The sequence below is a fragment of the Coregonus clupeaformis genome, chromosome 8 (assembly GCF_020615455.1).
Source record: "Coregonus clupeaformis isolate EN_2021a chromosome 8, ASM2061545v1, whole genome shotgun sequence".
NCBI classification, from domain to species: Eukaryota; Metazoa; Chordata; class Actinopteri; order Salmoniformes; family Salmonidae; genus Coregonus; species Coregonus clupeaformis.
In genome coordinates, this window is record NC_059199.1 from 53,922,548 (window position 1) to 53,944,949 (window position 22,402).

General features: G+C 40.7%; 1 protein-coding gene across 1 annotated transcript in view; it reads left to right on the top strand.

Annotated features, from left to right (window-relative positions):
- The window catches only part of LOC121571334 (astrocytic phosphoprotein PEA-15-like), a 46,608-nt gene extending 33,322 nt beyond the window's left edge, over positions 1–13,286 (top strand). The window contains exons 2-5 of the mRNA XM_041882737.2: positions 8,598–8,617; positions 11,502–11,676; positions 12,762–12,917; positions 13,125–13,286. Coding sequence (XP_041738671.2) covers positions 8,606–8,617; positions 11,502–11,676; positions 12,762–12,917; positions 13,125–13,189 — 408 coding nt within the window. The 5' untranslated portion in view covers positions 8,598–8,605 and the 3' untranslated portion in view covers positions 13,190–13,286. The remainder of the gene's footprint in view (positions 1–8,597; positions 8,618–11,501; positions 11,677–12,761; positions 12,918–13,124) is intronic.
- Positions 13,287–22,402: the final 9,116 nt, after the last annotated feature.

A 22,402-nucleotide genomic window follows, 5' to 3' on the forward strand; every position in this document is an offset into this window, starting at 1 on the left:
GTCGGATGCCAAGCAGTTGCCATACCAAGCGGTGATGCAGCCAGATTCTCTCAATGGTGCAGCTGTAGAACTTTTTGAGGATCTGAGGGCCCATGCCAAATCTTTTCAGCCTTCTGAGGAGGAAGAGGTATTGTCATGCTTTTTTCACGACTGTGTTGGCGTGTGTGGACCATAATAATTCCTTAGTGATGTGGAGACCGGGGAACTTGAAGCTCTCGACCTGCTCCACCACTTGATGTGGATGGGGGCATGCTCTGCCCTCCATTTCCTTTAGTCCACAATCAGCTCCTTTGTCTTGCTGATGTTGAGGGAGAGGTTGTTGTCCTGGTACCACACTGCCAGGTCACTGACAACCCTATAGGCTTTCTCATCGTCGTCGTGATCAGGCCAAGCACGTCATGTCGTCAGCAAACTTAATGATGATGTTGGCGTCATGCGTGGCCACGCAGTCGTTGGTGAACAGGGAGTACAGGAGGGGACTAAGCACACACCCCTGAGTGGCCCCCGTGTTGAGGGTCAGCGTGGCAGATGTGTTGTTGCCTACCCTCACCACCTGGGGGGCGGCCCGTCAGGATGTCCAGTATCCAGTTGCAGAGGGAGGTGTTTAGTCACAGGGTCCTGATCTTAGTGATGAGCTTGGAGGGAACTATGGTGTTGAATGCTGAGCTATAGTCAATGAACAGCATTCTCACATAGGTGTTTCTCTTGTCCAGGTGGGAGAGGGCAGTGTGGAGTGCAATAGAGATTGCATCATCTGTGGATGTGTGGATCTGTTGGGGCAGTATGCGAATTGGAGTTGTTCCAGGGTGTCTGGGATGATGGTGTTGATGTGAGCCATGACCAGCCTTTCAAAGCATTTCATGGCTACAGATGCGAGTGCTACGGGGCGATAGTCATTTACACAGGTTACCTTGGCATTCTTGGGCACAGGGACTATGGTGTTCTGCTTGAAACATGTATGTATTACAGACTGGGTCAGGGAGAGGTTGAAAATGTCAGTGAAGACACTTGCCAGCTGGTCAGCGCTTGCTCTGAGTACGCGTCCTGGTAATCCGTCTGGCCCCGCGGCCTTGTGAATATTAACCTGTTTTAAAGGTCTCACTCACATCAGCTACATAGTGCGAGATCACACAGTTGTCCGGAACAGATGGTACTCTCATGCATGTTTCGGTGTTGCTTGCCTCAAAGCGAGTATAGAAGGAATTTAGCTTGTCTAGTAGGCTCAAGTCGCTGGGCAGCTCGCAGCTGGGTTTCCCTTTGTAATCCGTGATAGTTGCAAGCCCTGCCACATCCGACGAGCATTAGCGCCGGCGTAGTAGGATTCAATCTTAGTCCTGTATTGACGTTTTGACTGTTTGATGGCTCATCGGAGGTCGTAGCGGGATTTCTCATAAGCGTCCAGATTAGTGTCCCACTCCTTCAAAGCGGCAGCTCTCACCTTTAGCTCAGTGCCGATGTTGTATGTAATCCATGGCTTCTGGTTGGGATATGTACGTGCGGTCACTGTGGGGCCAACATCGTCAATGCACTTATTAATGAAGCCGGTGACTGATGTGGTAAACTCCTCAATGTTATCCGATGAATCCCTGAACATATTCCAGTCTGTGCTAGCGAAACAGTCCTCTAGCTTAGCATCCACTTCATCTGAACACAAATGTGACTCATTTCAGGAAACTAGATTGTATGCCATCTGTAAATATGAATACAATTGTTAAATTACAAGCCTAGTTGGTTTAGCCACGTAAAAAGACAGCAACCGTCCCGCTAGCCATGATTGGCTGAGATAATGAGTGGGCTGGACATGCCAAGAGATGAGTTCAGATTGGTCTGCCATGTAGCACTGTCTATAATATGAGCTGGTCAGTATGTGTAGGTAATCCTTTCTAATGCGGCTTTTTTGAAAGATATCACGTAGTAGAACTGCATAAGTGTTGCTCTCCACTTTCTGGAGGACTGAATTTTGAAATGAGTGGAATTAGAGTATTTTAGCTAAGGAGATGGAGAAAATGTTGGCGTTTGATTGCAAATATGCAGATGGAGTCGTAAAGAGAACACACAGAAGGCTACGGATTACATCTTCAAACGAAGGGCAACCATGGCATCTGTGACAGAGAGGGAGAAGCGTCCATCTATGTATACGGGTAAGAGAGTCTAGCTAGCTACATTTTCAGATATTACACGTTTCTAATTTCATCAGAAAGTCGTTTTCATTTCAAAGTTAAAGTGTACTGTTAGCTAGCTAGCTAACATTAGCTGGCTGGCTAGCTAACTAACGTTACGTGTATGATCTGTGTAGATATATTATTCGTATCTCAGATCCATTTGCATTGCTAGTTATAGCCTAATGTTAGCTAGCTAACATTGAACCTGGTTAAACCCATTCAAAAGGGTCGGTCTCTAGACTTTATGATGTGCTACAGGCCCACATAGAGGTATCCACAGACACTATTAAGAGGGCATGACAAAGCCTATTCCCCCTCAGGAGACTGAAAAGATTTGGTCCTCAGATCCTCAAAAAGTTATACAGCTGCATCAGAGAGCATCCTGACTGGTTGCATCACTGCCTGGTATGGCAACTGCTCGGCCTCCGACCGCAAGGCACTACAAAGCTATTAAAAGGACTTGGAAGCAGGAACTTGGTTCAGAAATCTCAGATGAGGACTGGGTAGAAGCTCAGGGATTTAAACCACAGTTCAGTGAATGCCAGACACAACCTTGTTCAGTTTAAGGTGATACACAGGTTACATTACTCAAAAGTGAAACTGCATAAAGAAGAGAAAAGACTCCACTATGCAAGTAACTATTTCAATAGAATGTTTATGATGTCAGTGCGACAACTGTCGATAGACGTAGCTGGTAAATTTGCTCTGGCTATCTACTCCGATTTCAGAGCACTCTCGTCTGAATGTGCCAGAGCACTGAATAACTGACAAATTTACGAAAGCTCAACACCCGTTGAATATGGCCGGTGTCAGTAAACATTGGCAAAAAAAGCATAATTAAATTGTTGCGAGCAGCACAGTTGCAGTCACCAATGCTCTGGATAACATAAAAACAGCCTAACCAGCTCTGCTAGGGCGAGTAAAATGGTCAGAGTGAGCTGTTCTCTCATTTGTGTGAAAGTAGCTAGCAAGCTAGCCAACATTAGCCAGTTAGTTTGGGTGCTTGACTGCTGTTGTTAGGTCAGAACGCTCGGATCAACCCTACTTTTCGGCCAGAGCGCCCAGTGTGCGCTCCGAGAGCAAAACGCTCAGAATTTAAGGATGTAAATCCTTAAAGAGATGGGTGGGGCTAAAGCTTAAAAGGGTGTGAACGATGCTGAATGGGTGTAGACAAAGAAGAGCTCTCCAGTAGGTACCAAAACATTCAAGGGCCATTTTCTCAAAAGTGAAGTTACAAGTTTATCAACTTTATCAAAATTCAAAGCAGAATTACTTTCCCATTGTTCCTCAACTGTTGTGTATGATATACCATTTTCTAGCTCTGAGTCGCTACTTTTATCCAATCGAATAAACACCATTTATTTACACCAATATATTACCAATATTAAACTTGATATACATAACAGAAATACAGTATAACAAAATTGTTTGACATAAAAACACAGCATTGTCTGCGTAAAAACTAAAATAATGTTTATTAATTAGGAAATTAGGAAAAATAATAATAATATTCCACCCATGAGGCCACTAGGTCATTTGACTGCAGGAAAGGGCTACATCCTATAGCTGCAGAACAGAGAACAGACAGACTTAGCCAGTGAAATAGTGCATCACTGTTAGTATCAGACATAAAGTATTGTTTTTGAAAAATGCCAAGTTGGATGCAATAGCCCAATTGATTCCAAAGTCAACTCAAACCGCTGATGAATTTGAATTAGACACAGAGCCTAAGTTAGGAATTACTCATATATCAAGAATCAAGAATCATTAAACAGATCTTACACAAAACACCATGTCATAATAATGTAAATATACAGTAGTATAACCAAATAATCGTCTTATTTTCATTTCAGCTGACCACCAGTCCTGTGCTTAGTAGTTTGGACGGAGTGGGTCTGTGTTTAGACGTTAGCCCAGCAGGGATCACAAGGGTATATCAACAGAGAACAGAGATGTGCTGTGACACCGTGCAGAGAGGCTGATGTCCCCTGTCGTTTCCTGTGTCCTTGTTTTGGGGGTGTTTGTTTATGTTTGTTTTGGGTAGCGTCACAAGATGGGACAGTTTACTGTCACCTCCAAATTTATTTTCACCCTTGATAAAGATGAGCAAAGAAGACTGTATAAAATAAATAATAGAAATACTGAGCTATATTGTATGCTCAGAAAATTTGGAAAATTATATTATTTTATACAAATATAAATGCCCAAAGAAAGAGATTTTTTTTAACAAGTAATAATTTTGTATCTAAAAAAGAAGGGTGTCAAAATTACTGGCACCCCTAATGATTCTTAGCGATAAAATCAAACAAAATTACATTTGCATTAACATTCAACATTTTCATCTCAGTTTAAAGGGGCAATCAGCAGTTGCTAAATAGATTTTTTGATTTATAAATTGATGATATGTACCCATAGATTCTTGAAGAATATAACTTATAAATGCCTCATGAGCTTAGTTCAAATGTCGTACCCTATCAGAAGCAAAAATACAGTGCATTCGATAAGTATTCAGAACCCTTCACTTTCTCCACATTTTGTTACATTACAGCATTATTCTAAAATTGATTATATAAATGTTTTTCCTCAACAATCTACACACAATACCCCATAATGACAAAGCGAAAACAGGTTTTTAGCCATTTTTGCAATTATTTACATAAGTATTCAGACCCTTTGCTATGAGACTCGAAATTGAGCTCAGGTGCATCCTGTTTCCATTGATCATCCTTGAGATGTTTCTACAACTTGATTGGAGTCCACCTGTGGTAAATTCAATTGATTGGACATGATTTGGAAAGGCACATACCTGTTTATATAATGTCCCACAGTTGACAGTGCATGTCAGAGCAAAAACCAAGCCATGAGGTTGAAGGAATTGTCCGTAGAGCGCCGAGACAGGATTGTGTCGAGACACAGATCAGGGGAAGGGTACCAAAACATTTCTGCAGCATTGAAGGTCCCCAAGAACACAGTGGCCTCCATCATTCTTAAATGGAAGAAGTTTGGAACCACCAAGACTCTTCCTAGAGATGGCCGCCCAGCCAAACTGAGCAATCGGGGGAGAAGGGCCTTGGTCAGGGAGGCGACCAAGAACCCAATGGTCACTCTGACAGAGCTCAAGATTTCCTCTGTGGAGATGGTAGAACCTTCCAGAAGGACAACCATCTCTGCAGCACTCCACCAATCAGGCCTTTATGGCAGAGTGACCAGACAGAAGCCACTCCTCTGTAAAAGGCACATGACAGCCCGCTTGGAGTTTGCCAAAAGGCACTTAAAGGATTCTCAGACCATGAGAAACAAGATTCTCTGGTCTGATGAAACCAAGATTGAACTCTTTAGCCTGAATGCCAAGCGTCACGTCTGGAGGAAACCAGGCACCGCTCATCACCTGGCCAATACCATCCCTACGGTGAAGCATGGTGGTGGCAGCATCATGCTGTGGGGATGTTTTTCAGCAGCAGGGACTGGGAGAGTAGTCAGGATCAAGTGAAAGATGAACAGAGTACAGAGAGATCCTTGATGAAAACATGCTCCAGAGCGCTCAGGACCTCAGACTGGGGCGACGGTTCACCTTCCAACAGGACAACGACCCTAAGCACACAGCCAAGACAATGCAGGAGTGGCTTCGGGACAAGTCTCTGAATGTCCTTGAGTGGCCCAGCCAGAGCCCAGACTTTAACCCGATCGAACATCTCTGGAGAGACCTGAAAATAGCTGTGAGGCGACGCTCCCAATCCAACCTGACAGCTTGAGAGGATCTGCAGAGAATAATGGGAGAAACTCCCCAAATACAGGTGTGCCAAGCTTGTAGCGTAATACCCAAGAAGACTCGAGGCTGTAATCGCTACCAAAGGTTCTTCAACAACGTACTGAGTCAAGGGTCTGAATACTTATGTAAATTTTATATTTCAGTTTATTTTATTTTATTCTAAAAAACAGTTTTTGCTTTGTCATTATGGGCTATTGTGTGTAGATTGATGAGGGGGAAAAACAGTTTAATCAATTTTAGAATAAGACTGTAACGTAACAAAATGTGGAAAAAGTCAAATGGTCGGAATACTTTCCCAATGCATTTTATAAGCTTGTTTTACCCCAATGTTTGTAAACAAAGTAAGTGTAAACAAACCCTATATAGCCTCAAAACATTGTTAAACCTAGAATTGTAATATCATGGATGGTCAGTCCTTGCAGCCATAGCTGTAAAATTAATTGAGAGTGGTTACCAGCCCCATCCCTCAGCGTTTTACTGAAACAGGGGCGGGGAGGATGCTTTATTATTGTTTTTACTCCTGATTGCCGCTTTAAGGAACTGTATTGTGGCCTTCCATGGCTTCCTGTTTCACTGGGATATAAAATGAGGTAATACGCATGTAAAATCCATTTGTCATTCATCACCATTGTAAAAGGCAAAGAACTCACAAACGAAAAGAGAGAAATGGTTGTGAATCTTCATAAATCAGGCAATGGGAGAAAAGAAAACAGCAAAAAAACTAAATATACCACTATTAGGGCAATAATGAAGATGTTTAAAACTACTGGAACAGTGGTAAATTTGCTTGTGCTTCCAGCTCCGACAGTGCAGTAATATCTAACAAGTAATATCTAACAATTTCACAACATATACCCAATACACACAAATCTAGTAAGGAATAGAATTTAAGAATATATACATATATGGACAAGCAATGACAGAGCGGCATGGACTAAGATACAGTAGAATATTATAGAATAGAATGCAGTATATACATATGAGATGAGTAGTGCAAGATATGTAAACATTATTAAAGTGACTAGTGTTCCATTTCTTAAAGTGGCCAGTGATTTCAATAGGCAGCAGCAGCCTCTAATGTGCTAGTGATGGCTATTTAACAGTCTGATGGCCTTGAGATAGAAGCTGTTTTTCATTCTCTCGGTCCCAGCTTTGATGCACCTGTACTGACCCCGCCTTCTGGATGATAGTCGAGAGGGAACGTGGGGCTGGCATGGAGGGATTGAATTTAGAAAATATATAGGAGAATTGAGGTTTAATAGTGAGTGAGAGATTTAAGAGAACGACTGATAGAGAGACAACAAAGCAGGCATAGAGATACTGAGAGTGAGAGGGAAGGAGGAGGGAGGGAGGGAGCCCTGTTATCATGCCCTGTGACCACTCTCACTGCTCTGTGTCTCAGAAGGCTGTCTTTCTCTCACCAAGACACACACACACACAGATACAAAATAGAGAGAGAGGGGGAGAGAGAGGCAGACAGAGAGCAACATATAACAGAGGAAGCGGAAAAAAGAGTGAGAGAGGAAGATTAGAGAAAAGGAGATAACACAGAGAGAGAGAGAGAGAGAGAGAGAGAGATGGAGGTATTTTTTTCCCTTCCTAAATCCCTGTCAGAGTAATTTTTCAGCTCACCTCACAGTAACATGGTTGTCATGGTTACATGTAAAGATCGCATTTTTGCCATTTTATCCTGGTCAAGCTTTGAGGCCCATGGTTCAAAAGCGCACACACACACACACCATGGCTAAAGCAGAGATTTAATGGAGCGGTCCAAGTTAAAAAGATATTAGTCATAGAGTTGTCGAACAGTGAGCCTGTGTGTTGGTGTGTGTGTGTGTCTGTGTGTCTGTGTTTGTGTTGACATTAGTCAGACGTTGTCACCATAGTCACATTGGCACCATGTTGTCACATTCAAAAGCTCAATACTCTACTCTCTCTATCCCTCTATCCCTTTCTCATTATCTCTCTCTCTCTCTCTCTCTCTCTCTCTCTCTCTCTCTCTCTCTCTCTCTCTCTCTCTCTCTCTCTCTCTCTCTCTCTCTCTCTCTCTCTCTCTCTCTCTCTCTCTCTCTGGCATCTCTCCTCTTGTCTCCTTGATTCCTGTGTGTTCATCTCCCACTCCCACACCCCATTATGGTGTATCCCAAATAGCACCATATTCCCTACATATTGCACTACTTTTGACTCTGGTCAAAATGTCTGTGTCGGTGTGTCTGAAAGACAAAGCAGGGCCTGGTCTCTATGGCAACTTGAGCAGTATGAAGGGTGAATGGAGTTTGAGTAGTGGTGGTAGTAGTAGTGGTGTGTATGTGTGTGTCAGTGTGTGTGGTGCAGCCTGTATAGCCAGACAGTAACGAGTCCCCCACTCAGACACACACACACACAAACTCACACACACAAACAGACCTTTCAGGTCCCTTAGCTCTATTTGACGTGCACACCCCTCACCCCACCCAGCAATAGAGAATAGGCATCCAAAGGTCGAGTAGCCATTGCAATAGAGTGATGGAGCTAGAGAGAGAGAGAGAGAGAGAGAGAGAGAGAGAGAGACAGAGAGAGAGAGCGAAAGAGAGAGAGAGCGAGAGAGAGAGAAAGGGGGACAGTGAGAGAGAGGGAGGGAGAGAGAGGAGAATACTCAATCGCTCTCACTCTGCCCCCTCTTACAGTGAGAAATATGGCTCAACAGGTATGTGAGGCATGTTTTTACCCTCATAGTTTACCCGCTGTTTCCTTTAACTCGATGACAATTGTATGTTTGTGTATGTGCATGCATGCGTGCATGCTTGACAGTGTGTGCCTGCGTGCTGACAGTGTGTGCCTGCGTGCCTGCCTGTGTGCTTGCCTGTGTGCTTGTGCACATGTACAGTACCAGTCAAAGGTTTGGACACACCTACTCATTCCAGGGTTTTTCTTTATTTTTACTATTTTCTACATTGTAGAATAATAGTGAAGACATCAAAACTATTAAATAACACATATGGAATCATGTAGTAACCAAAAACGTGTTAAACAAATATATTTTATATTTGAGATTCTTCAAAGTAGCCACCCTTTGCCTTGATGACAGCTTTGCACACTCTTGGCATTCTCTCAACCAGCTTCATGAGATAGTCACATGGAATGCATTTCAATTAACAGGTGTGCCTTGTTAAAAGTTAATGTGTGGAATTTCTTTCCTTCTTAATGCGTTTGAGCCAATCAGTTGTGTTGTGACAAGGTAGGGTTGGTATACAGAAGATTGCCCTATTTGGTAAAAGACGAAGTCCATGTTATGGCAAGAACAGCTCAAATAAGCAAAGAGAAACGACAGTCCATCATTACTTTAAGACATGAAGGTCAGCCAATCAGGAAACTTTCAAGAACTTTGAAAGTTTCTTTAAGTGCAGTTGCAAAAACCATCAAGCGCCATGATGAAACCCAAATAAATGCTTCACAGAGTTCAAGTAACAGACACATCTCAACATCAACTGTTCAGAGGAGACTACGTTAAGCAGGCCTTCATGGTCGAATTACTGCAAAGAAACCACTACTAAAGGACACCAATAAGAAGAAGAGACTTGCTTTTTGGTTCCAACCGCTGTGTCTTTGTGAGACGCAGAGTAGGTGAATGGATGATCTCTGCATGTGTGGTACCCACCGTAAAGCATGGAGGAGGAGGTGTGATGGTGTGGGGGTGCTTTGCTGGTGACACTGTCTGTGATTTATTTAGAATTCATGGCACACTTAACCAACATGGCTACCACATCATTCTGCAACGATACGCCATCCCATCTGGTTTGGGCTTAGTGGGACTATAATTTGTTTTTCAACAGGACAATGACCCAACACACCTCCAGGCTGTGTAAGGGCTATTTTACCAAGAAGGAGAGTGATGTAGTGCTGCATCAGATGATCTGGCTTCCACAATCCCCCGACCTCAACCCAATTGAGATGGTTTGGGATGAGTCGGACGGCAGAGTGAAGGAAAAGCAGCCAACAAGTGCTCAGCATATGTAGGAACTACTTCAAGACTGTTGGAAAAGCATTCCAGGTGAAGCTGGTTGAGAGAATGCCAAGAGTGTACAAAGCTGTCATCAAGGCAAAGGGTGGCTATTTGAAGAATCTCAAATATACAATATATTTTGATTTGTTTAACACATTTTTGTTTACTACATGATTCAATATGTGTTAGTTCATAGTTTTGATGTCTTCACTATTATTCTATAATGTAAAAAATAGTAATAATAAAGAAAAACCCTCGAATGAGTTTGTGTATCCATACTTTTGACTGATAGTGTATGTATATGTAATACGTAGGATAGAATAGTATATGTACAGCAATAGTTAAATAGGATAGGCCTTGACTAGAATACATTATATACATGTAAAGTGGGTAAAACAGTATGTAAACATTATTAAAGTGACCAGTGCATTCGGAAAGTATTCAGACCCCTTGACTTTTTCCACATTTTGTTACGTTACAGCCTTATTCTAAAATGGATTAAATCGTTTTTTTCCCTAATCAATCTACACATAAAAAAACAGAAATATCACATTTACATAAGTATTCAGACCCTTTACTCAGTACTTTGTTGAAGCACCTTTGGCAGCGATTACAGCCTTGAGTCTTCTTGGGTATGATGCTACAAGCTTGGCACACCTGTATTTGGGGAGTTTCTCCCATTCTCTGCAGATCCTCTCAAGCTCTGTCAGGTTGGATGGGGCGCGTCGCTGCACAGCTATTTTCAGGTCTCTCCAGAGATGTTTGATCGGGTGTAAGATGGAGAATAGCACAGTGGCATTGCTCTCTAGTCAAATGAACAGTCTATATGGTGTGCTAGGCTCTAGGACAGCCAGAACTGGGTTCAAATACTATTTATAATATTTCCAATAACTAGGCAGGCTAGAGCAATAACTTTGCTCTAGCCTGCTTAGTGTCAGATGGGCGGGGATTACAGATTTGAGACGATTCTGTTGGTCCATGAAGCACAGATAAAGTGTTTGAAATTACTTTGAATACTGTTGGAACCCGTTTTGCTAGGTGCTAGGCCAGAAGGCTGCCATTTGGTAGATTTAGGAGTTTGCTCACGGGGGAGAGGGGCTGCCTGGGCTAGGATGGCGACCTTGTCACCCCTCTCTACCCTCCTTACACTGGGATAGAGGGGGGAAGGGTATGAGAGAGGAGATGGAGAGAGAGAGAGAGGTAGAGAGACAGAAGAGACGTTCTCTCCCCCCTTCACTCTCCACACACTGGGATCGAGGGAGGGAGCAAGGGACAGAGGAGAGCAGCAAACAAAAGCATGTTTGTGTTCATGAGAATGTGAGGGACTGAGACAGTGGCCCTACTATGTGGGGAAGCAGTGTCAGCCTCGTCCTAGAGAGCGAGAGAGAGAGGGGGGGGTTAAGAAAAAGGGAGACGGGGGTTGGAGGGTAGAGTAGAGAGAGACAAAAAAATTGAAAGGGAGAGAGAGCGAGTGAGATTGAGAGAAAAAGAGAGAGAAAAGGGGGAGAGAAATTAACTAAATGCTCTCTCTTCTCTCTTTCCCTTCCTGCCCTCCCTCCTCCTCCCTCCTTCCTCCTCCCTCCCTCAGACCATGTCGGAGTACAGTTCTTTGCTCAGTGACCTGTCTGAGAACATCACCAACGAGGACTTGGACCAACTCAAGTCAGCCTGCAAGGAGGACATCACAGAGGACCAGAGCAACACCATCACCTCCTCCAAGGAGTGGTTCAACTACCTGGAGGAAAATGAAAAGCTGGCACAGGGTGAGAGAGGGAGAATTTTCCAGGTTTCCCAGATGAACATTTGGGAAGGGAATAAGGAGGAGGAAGGGAGGGCAAGATGGACCATATAAAATCTGTTGTATTTTTTGACTGATTCCATTTAGTTTTTCCCAAAATTCTGTTTTCTCCGTTTTGTTATTCCAGGTTCTCCCTCTCAAAAGCAAAACAATTTTTTGATAGAAAAACAACAGCATTTGATGTTCGATGTCCACAACAATGCTTAAACCACATCAGGAGACCACTTTTGAGGTCTGGGGAAAATCTAAGATGTTTTGATTTTGGTGTGTAGTTACCCTTTAATTCATGTGCACACCAGCCAGAGACCATTGTTTGGTTAGCACTGTTTCTTTAGTGTTCACATGATTGCAAAGTTTGCAAAACAAATGGCCACAGGATTGATGCAAATAATCATGATATCATTCTGCCAGATAGGCATAGGCTAAATTGTAGTTAACATTTAATTCAGAAGGTTTTTGGGAAACCTTTCCATCTCTACCAGAAGACGTTATCATTAGCATCATCATCGCTAACGGCTACACAAAGTATACGCCCACACCACACACATACACACAGACATGGGCGTTCCTGTGCCGTTTCAGAAAGATACAGGAAAATACGAACCACTGATGCATTTTGTTCATGTCTTATGATTAACAGTTTCTAATAAGTTCAATACATGAAGTTGATTTCCTACTAAGGTCAATACATTTTGGAACATTGTTGAATTCCGTTTAAATGGGATTCCGTCAACGTTCTCCGCTACACAGATTTCATAGGGCTCTAGGAGTGGAGAGTGATTCAATTACCAGGAGAAGAATGACAAACTGGCACAGTGTGAGGGACGCAGAGAGAGAGGGAGGGTTCGGAGGAGAGGGAGGGATGGAGGGTTCGGAGGAGAGGGAGGGATGGAGGGTTGTTTCATGGAGCAAACGAGCAAAGATCTTATAACACACAATGTTTAAGAAATGTTTCAAATTAAATGACTTTCATATTATAATTAGTATTTTTGCACAGATCTTTGCTCTTTTGCACCTAAAAAATGTCGCCCTATGTTTCCCTTCTTATAGATAACCTGTCATACATCGAGCACATCTTTGAGATCTCACGACGACCAGACCTGCTGACCCGGGTCATTGAGTATCGTACCACCGTACTCAAGATCTCTGAGGACGACGAGATCGACACCAAGCTCACACGCATCCCTTCTGCCAAGAAATACAAAGGTGTGTGTGTGTGCGTGTGTGTGTGCGTGTGTGTGTGTGTGTGTGTGTGTGTGTGTGTGTGACACCAAGCTCACACGCATCCCCTCTGCCAAATAACAAACTATTTTACTGAGACTTCTCTCTCTCTCTCTCTCTTCTCTCTCTCTCCTCTCTCTCTCTCTCTTTCTCTCTCTCTCTCTCTCTCTCTCCCTCTCTCTCTCTCCTCAGATATAATTCGCCAACCCTCTGAAGACGAGATCATCAAGCTGGCCCCTCCCCCTAAAAAAGTGTGAGGTCATCAACCCTGACCTTTGCACTTTGACCCCTGGCACTCCAACCATCTCGACCCCCCTCCTTCACCCCTCCTCACCCCCGTTCCACTAACAGACACTACATGACACAAAAACTAGCAGCCCCTCTCCAATTAACCAATCAGATCGCCACGATGCTTCGCTGCCACGTCTGCCATGATCTCGTCTTTCTTGGCTAAAGGAGGAAGAGGAAGAGCTCAAGATGCGAGAAAGATGGAGAGAATGAAAAAGAGAAAGAAAGAATGAAAGACAAAGCCAAAGCCTATCCCTCTTTGTTAAAAGATGTGTGGGTTAGCTTGTGTACCTGTAACACTGTTTTGTGTGTGTGTGTGTGTGTGTGTGTATGGGACCCCCTCCAGTTCGACCTAGATGTTGCAGGAAGAGCACCATTATATCAGATCCAGTATTTACATCTCCTGTGTTAGGCCATTAGGATTAACCTTTTGTCATTAGTTACATACTTTAGATGTGTAACCATATTATTCAGTCAATCTTGCATTGACATGAATTGCTATTTCATTAAGGGGCAAATCCTAACTTCAGTCAAATGTTCACTTAGTCATGCATTGGGATACAAAGTGAAAATGTGACTTAAGTGGAAGTTAGGATTCCACTTAACTTAGCATTATGCATTGCTTTATCTGTTGAGCAAGAAAACACCTATAGTACAGGTGTCATATTCCCTTTATTCAAAACTCAGATGACATCATCAGACCATTGGATTTTAAAAAGTGTTTTGGTAGAAAAAGCCAATATTTGCCTTCAGTCCAGCCATTGCATGGAATTATCAAAGAAGAAAATGTTATTATGATATTAAGTTTATGTATTCGGTAATTCAACGTTAGTGAAATGTTATCACTTAAACAGTCACACCTATTTACCCTCATTGTGTTTTACACAGAGCTCCTTTACTGTGAAATCGTATTATAAAAAGACACCTTATTGTAAAAGCGTATTATAAAAACGTATACAAAATTATTATATTGATCAACTTAAAACACTATATGAAGCATTATATGAACTATATGATATGAAAAAAGTTAACAATATATTTTATATCCTTATAAAATATATTTTAGTGTTTTTAATATATAGTTCATATAGTGCTTCATATAATGTTTTAAGTTAATAAATATAATAATTTTGTATACGTTTTTATAATACACTTTTACAATAAGGTGTAACTAAAAACGTAACTATTTTATTCGATAACAACAACAACAACAAAAATATTTAATGGACAGTTACTTTACATTATCGGCAGGGCTCTAGACAATTTTCTCAAGTGCCAAGTAAGACAACTGAGATGGTAGCCTATGATTAAAAAAGTAAGCTATTTCATCTAACATATCCAGGAAATAAATGCATGATTGATATTTTGATGTGCAATCTGTCAAAATAGGATCTAGAATTATCAGATAGATATTTGGCTCTTCAGAGAATTTGCCGACATCTTTGTGCATATTGGCGTATAAGCTATTATTCACCACCTGAGGAAGTGGGAACTCAAAACACTAAATATGATATTGTTGCTAGAGAGCCATTGAGGCTAATTGATTAATATATCAGTAAATGCAGGCTAATGTCCTACAAAAACTTTCCAGCGCTAGGCTAGGCTAGGCTACTTGATGTAGGCCTATTCACTGCAAATGGCGCGCTCAGCTCCGCTACGCGGGCGCATCAAAACCATACTAACTACAGCCTACTCCAGTTGTAAAGTAGGGCCATGAACTCAATATTAAGAGGTGAGAAATACATGATATACTCACAGAAAGCTGTGACTCTCCTCTCTGTAACTAAAACATCAATAGCTGCTTTGAAAACTGTATTTTTCTTACAATAGTATTTTGAGCAACGGTCATATGCTTGTGCTTCTCAGAATGCATTTCTCCCTCCTCTGTGCGCAAACAGTGGGGAGAGAGAGAGAGTCAACAGCCAACAACGAAACAGGAACAGGCGAATACTTTCATAGTAGGAATCAACATAATGTATAAGCTATTACTACTGACACAATAATGGTTTTAGAACAATCTACATGAACGTTGTATAGCAAAATCACAGAAAATTACCTACGTAAGTCAAATGCATCGGTTAGAGGAAGGCAATGTCAGTGTGGGTAATTTTCGGTTTATCGTCCCATCTTCAAAATATATAAACATTCGTCTTTCTGCTCAGCCAATGCCACTCAAATTCCAGGCGAATAGTTTTTCACTATGTAAAACAACTGACCAATCAAAGAGCAGAGAAGGGGGCGGGACTACAGCCTCTGAAAAGAAATGTAAGGAAAGAACAAAATGGTAGAAAGAAAAAAACAGGCTCAATATCATGAAAACAAAGTAAAATATATAAATCAATGATATACGGAAATTGTTCATTATCTCGTGTGTGAAACGCCCAAGTACTGCATGAATCATCAATAAACACACAACAGTCAACTACACTCTGAATAATCTCATTCCTAATCCCTAACGCATTTTGAGCTGTCTCAGCCACCGTACATCAATAAATAAACAAGACTGTTGATTCAAATGAAATAATTACTCATTTACGTATATTACACTGTGTTTCATCCCTACAAAGAAGCCTTAGCAGAATTGGTGTATGTGACAACTAATGTGTAAAATATGAAAATGTATGTGTGTAAGTGTGGTTGCACTCGCATACCAGTGGAGGCTGCTGAGGGGAGGACGACTCATAATAATGGCCGGAATGGAGTGAATGGAATGGCATCAAACACATGTATATTCCATTATATATGTCTGCAAAACTAAAGGGTCTAGGCAGGGACAGTGATCACCTGTGTGTGAGCTAAGGCTCCCGAGGGATCCTGACCCTAATGAAACCTTCTCTGATGTTGTAAGACCTCAAAAAGACTTACACAAAGACCTTTCTATAATTGTATAGTCACTCTTACCAACACAATGGCCACCACTTTCTTTGGAAAAAAAACCTCCCTTTTCTGCTCCTATAACCCCCACCCTCACCTCTCCTCCAACCCTCTCTTTCCCTACCCCCAGTGCCAATGACCAAGCCTTTTATTTCGATCGCAGATTTTGTGATCTGGTTTTGTATTGCTCGCTGTTTATCGTATAGTGTTGGAACTGATTTGTATCCTATGCATTTACCTTTATTTGTTATATACACCTCCACATGTATTAACCTCATTATGTAGATCAGGGCCTGTATTCACAAAGCATCTCAGAAAAGGAGCCCTGATCTAAGATCAGGTCCCCCCCCCCGTCTATATAATTGTACTCATTATGATTTAAAAGGAAAAACTGATCCTAGATCAGCACTCCTACTCCAAGACTCTTTATGAATACCAAACTGAGTCAAAAAGAGTATTGTAAATATGTTCCGACCATTTGTTTTAAGGTGGACAGCCAAGCAAGTCACCCTTTCAAAGCCAGCACCCCTTTATAGTGAAGCGGTGGCTGCTGCTAACAAACCCTGTGCCGAAATGTGTTATTTGATCCTAGATCTGTTGCTAGGGGCAGCATTAAAGTATGGTTATGACCAGGGTTAGGTTAACATGATCCTGGATCTATTGCTAGGGAGAAGGAGTACAGTATTGCAGGCAAGGGCACTCAGTTGTACTTAACCGCTATGATCTGTGGGTGCTGGTCGACAGGGTAGGTAGGTGCTCGTCTTGCTGAGGGGTTTGTGTCGGACGACCATTTTAGACCCTCTTAGGCCTACTATCTCACTAACCACTTACAGAGTTCTGGAGATAAACATATAAATTGTCCTTACAGTAGTAACTTTGGGAAAAAAACTTATTTTTTATCCATTTTTTGGTGTAGATTCTTATGAGGATCGCAAGGGAGGTTTGTTGTTTGTTTTTGTCTTTGTCTTGTTTTTGTTTGGTGTGTTGTTGTTTTTCTTCTTGTGCTTACAGTATGTAGGGACTTGTGAATCTCGGTGTTTGTGACCAAGTGACCATTTTTTTCATGTCAGAATGCCATTATAGGTAATGGACTGTGTCATGTTAGCGATTGTGTGGTAGGATATCAGTAGAGAGATGGATAAACCTTACACCCATACAAACACGCACACACAAACACTCATAACCGATTAACTCCATAATACAAATCAATAGCCCGATACCAATAAGGATCATCCTTCACTTTACAACATTGAAATTCTTCTTATATCTAAACGCATTTGTTTTTGGTTATCCATGTTTGTTTTGTTGTAGCTTCTGTGTATACATATTTCTATATTTCAGCTCACACCCAGAAAAAGAATTCAAGCAATGAGGAAGTTGCCATATTTGTTACTGAAAATGCACTCCCCTTTTCATTCCACCTATGCCTCTTTCTCTCTTCCCTTTTCTACCCTTTGTCTTCCTCAGCTACACCCCCCCTCTTATGAATCAGCCTATCTATCGAGTGTTCTATATCTATGGTAAAAGCTCTATAGAGTCCAACCCATGGCACTCTGTGTGGATTTCATATATTTCTTATTGGTTAGAAATCATGTGTATGACATCGCTTAACTTTTTATGTGGCCATTGGCACATATAATAACAACATATCACTCACAAATGATGTCAATTTGGAATTCCGTGTAACAATTACATATCAAGCTACAAAAGAATGCTGCAAAAAATATGTATTAAAAAATCCCAAAATGTAAATAAAAAATAAACATAGCCTATATGACAAATATCTAACAATATAACCAAGACATACATAGACGTAAAATTAGAATGATCATTTTAAGATGTACGACAAAGCTAACCATTACAGAGAGCTCATCAAACTACAATTCAAATTCAAACTATTCAAACTACAGGAGTTTTACTTTTATCCCTTCATTTACATTCAATACACTTAAGTTATGATTGTAGGGATTTTACAGTAGTTAATTTTCCTAAGTTTTCTTTTCTTTATTTTTTTTGATTAGGTTGTACATATATATGATGAATTTATATCAATATGTTGGTTTCGTAATGGATTAATTTATTTTATGCCAATATATTGTTTGTTTTTGTATTTTTTAAGTATCCTGGAATGTTCACTAAATGGGGTAAAAACGTGTCACTTATCTGATATTAAGTAAGGATTGATATTATAGAGACCACACTTCAATTTAGATTTTCATCTCTGTATCTCTATCCATGTTTTTATCTTTAATGGAGTTAGGGGTTGCGTTGCTTTTATTAAGTTAGGAGATAAACCACCCTTCCTTAAAAAAAACGGATTGTATTCTATTATTGTATTTAACATAGTATGTGAACCCTCGTTGTGCTTACCTTTATCTACGATAGATTGAATTTGGGGCCTGAGTTGGATTTGAAGTGGCTGGTGAACTATAAATTACAAAAGGTCTTAAAGGATAAGTTCATTATTTTACAACTTAATGTTAGATGGTTCCTTATCCAAAAACCATCCCGAACCATGAATTACAGTTTATCCTGTCTCATAGACTACGTTCGGGGTAAGGAACCATCCAACATTAAGTTGTAAAATGCCAAACTTCTCCTTTAAGGTGTTGAATGTTTCAGGACTCACACGTGATGCTGTAAGGTAGGCTAGATAGGTTGTGTTGAGTAGTTTATGTGGAGTTGCGTGTGCTTGGCGAGAAGTTAGTGAGGTTGAGGATGTTGAATGTCTGAAGTTGGAAGATATTTGTACATCAGAAACAGCATTGACAAACATGTCTTTGATTTTTGCACCTGTCACTGTTCATGTTTGGACCATGAAAGAAGGAGAAAGAGAGAGATTGGGTGAGAATTTTTAATTGTGCACATGCTTATTTTAAGCATGGCTATTGAACCCTCTAGGACTAAATAGCAAAATGTGACGTGACAATTTTCAAATAAACGTTTACATTAATATGCACAAGAAGCAAGCTTTCACACCATATAATAAAAGTGCCAACTTTATAGTTTAGTTGCGAAACTGCTAGGGAGGCGGATGGGAGACTTGAAAAATCATGATGCTTGTATGTGCTGTTAACATGACAGAATAAAATAATGGTATGTGTACTGAACAATCTCTCAGAGGCTACGTTCCGAAATCCACACTGGCATACTATTTAGAATGCAGTAGTATGTATGTTAGTGTGGATATCGGGAAGGAGACTCTTTATTTTAGATGGAAGTTGAAGACCGTTTTGGCGGCTGTAAGAAGACATTTTAAAAGTGTGTGTTTTTGCAGTAGAAACTAGCTAGCAACATTTGTTGTGTCGTGTTTTGAGGTGCTCTGTGAGAGGTGAGTTCAACAAGGCGAACCGTTTGCGAATGTTAGCTAACAGAAGCTAACACATTCCATTTGGTTTGTGTTAGCTGCAAACATTTGCTAACATTAGCTAGCTACCAGTCTAAAAGGTTAGTGTGCAGCAAACATAATAAGACTCTGTTTTGAGTCTAAACTGCCGCTACAAATAATCATGTGGCGATGTAGACTTTCTATTATATGTAGTAAGAATAGCAAAATCATTTTCGGTTTGAATATTGTTGTTAAAACGCCACAATCCCTTAAAAAATTAGCTATTTGCGGCTTCACTGTAACACATTTGAATGTTTATTGTTCAACTGAGATTGTTACTACGTATTCTAACATTGTTGAACTCCCCTCAGGTCGGTGTCGGGCCATATATTTAGTGAGTTTGGACATTGTGTTTCTATAATGCACTTATATTCCATATGGCAGCCATGTTAGCTCCCCATTATTACATTGGCAATAGTGAGTTCATTGAATTTCTGACATTTTAAACAATGTTATATGTAAATGAACATCTAGAATTACAATTACAATCCAAACACTCATCATGAATGGATAAATGGAATACTTGAAAGCACTATGCGTTCTAAAAGTTGGCCTAACTATAAATATATGGCACTGGTCAGTGTTAATCATCGTAACTTCAGTGGTGTGGTCCCGTCAACGTGAGTAGAGGTCATCATCGTAAGGTCACGAGTCATGACATTCCTGTGCTTGGGTAGGATAGACTAGGGTTTATGTCCTAATAATATCTCCTTTCTCCTGAAGTGTACACTTGTTCACTACTTCCCACACATACGTAAAAGCATTGTATGTAGCTAGGCATGGGCTAGCTAGAGGGAGTTTCCACCATATTTCGTATAACAGTTATTTCCTTTCAAATCAGCGAAGGGAAGTGAACAAGTGCACACTTTGGGTGGAAGGATAGGTCATTAGGATGCAGCCTAAATATAGGCATCTAACCGTTTGATTTTAACATGAAGGAACTTTAGATTTCCGGGGGAATTCCACCAGCGGTGTAAAGCAGGCAAGAGGTAGCCTATCCAAATAGACATGATCATGATCATTTCCCCCTTTTCATCATTTTGACCCTCAGAAGTGAAGACAAGTAAGAGAAGGTATTTCTTAATGGATCACTGCGTATCATATCTGGGTGTTGGAAAGTGTTGTATTTATGATCCTGTTTAAATATGACATCACAGACTGAGACTGACTTCACTGAGCCACAACACAATAGGCACCTATGTTCTTAACTTATTAGTAAGTTCAAAAGTATCAGTCAACCTGCGGTACTTTGCATAGTAATCAGAAGCATAAAGGAACCACAACATCTCTGTGGTAACAAAACATTTGATAAATGCAGGTCAAAGGTCAGGTTTCCTCTGATTAGCCAATAAAATGGTCTCATTCTTACCCACATAACAGGCTGTTGCATCAATCTGAAGGAGAGAAGTGGCTTGTCTTGAAGCTCTGTTCTCACCATGTGGTAAAGAGGATGGCCGCATTCCAGGCTGACTAGATAGTAGACACCTGCCAGATTTCACGCCTGGATAGGTGTTTAACAATTAGCTAACCACATAATATGATAGCAATTTAATGCCCTACTGCGCAGTCGATGACGTAGCACAGAACCATTGGTTGATACAATTCAACTCCTGCAATGTTGTCGGCCTGGAAAGCAACCTATTACAACTACATCAACACTTGTTATTGTTATCATATATCCCACTGGATGCCATAGGCTATATGCTGTTAGATTTTATTAGGATTCTTCTTTTACAGGACCAAGAAAGAAAATATAATTTATTTTGCAATGACAGCAACAAATAAATAAATAAAATATAAGGTATTACAATATGTATTAAAATAAATACCTACCTACAGATGTGGCTTTTGTCCTGATTTACATGAGGCTAAACTGAAATGATGCCATTTTGTCATTGTGCTAAAATTAATATAAATATTATATTATATATTAAAATATATTTGCTAACCTACTGATTTGTCTTGAGTGATCTTTTCTTTCCGAGTCAATTGGCTAGAATTTCAAGCATTCAATACAGATTAATACCTCAGTAACTTTCAACCAGATATATAAGCAATTATCCGTGATTTCATTTTTTATCAATTTTTGTGAGAGATGTGGACACTTTCTCGTTTGCTTCAATTGACGGGTGTTGTTGGCTAATCTGTTGCGGTAAAACCACGTGCGGTTACTATGAGGAAGGCAACATCTAATACTGGCTTCAACTTGGCTTTCCACAAAAATCCTTCAATTACAAAAGGAACCTGGTTTTTGGTCGCTTTCTCGTTATAAAAATAGAGATGGTGAGGTTAATGCTACCTCTATGCATGTCTTTATTGTCTATATTAAGACCTGTATGTACTACATAAATCTAAATTATTGCATTTTAGTCATTTAGCAGACTAAAATGCAATTTACAGGAACAATTAGGGTTAAGTGCCTTGCTCAAGGGCACAGACAGATTTTTCACCTAGTCGGCTTGGGATTCGAACCATGCTCTTAACCGCCAGGATACCTGCTGCACAATTGTATAACATTGAGGTCCTTAAAAATTAAGTGCTTGAAAAAGTCCCTGAAACGCCTTGAATTTGACTTGCCAATGTCTGTCTGTATCAACTGTGCTTAAAGGATGTACAGTTGAAGTCGGAAGTTTACATACACCTTAGCCAAATACTTTTAAACTCAGTTTTTCACAATTCCTGACATTTAATCCTAGTAAAAATCCACTATCTTAGGTCAGTTAGGATCACCACTTCATTTTAAGAATGTGAAATGTCAAGAAAATAGTACAGATAATGATTTATTACAGCTTTTATTTCTTTCATCACATTCCCAGTGGGTCAGAAGTTTATATACACTCAATTAGTATTTGGTAGCATTGCCTTTAAATTGTTTAACTTGGGTCAAACGTTTCGGGTAGCCTTCCACAAGCTTCCCACA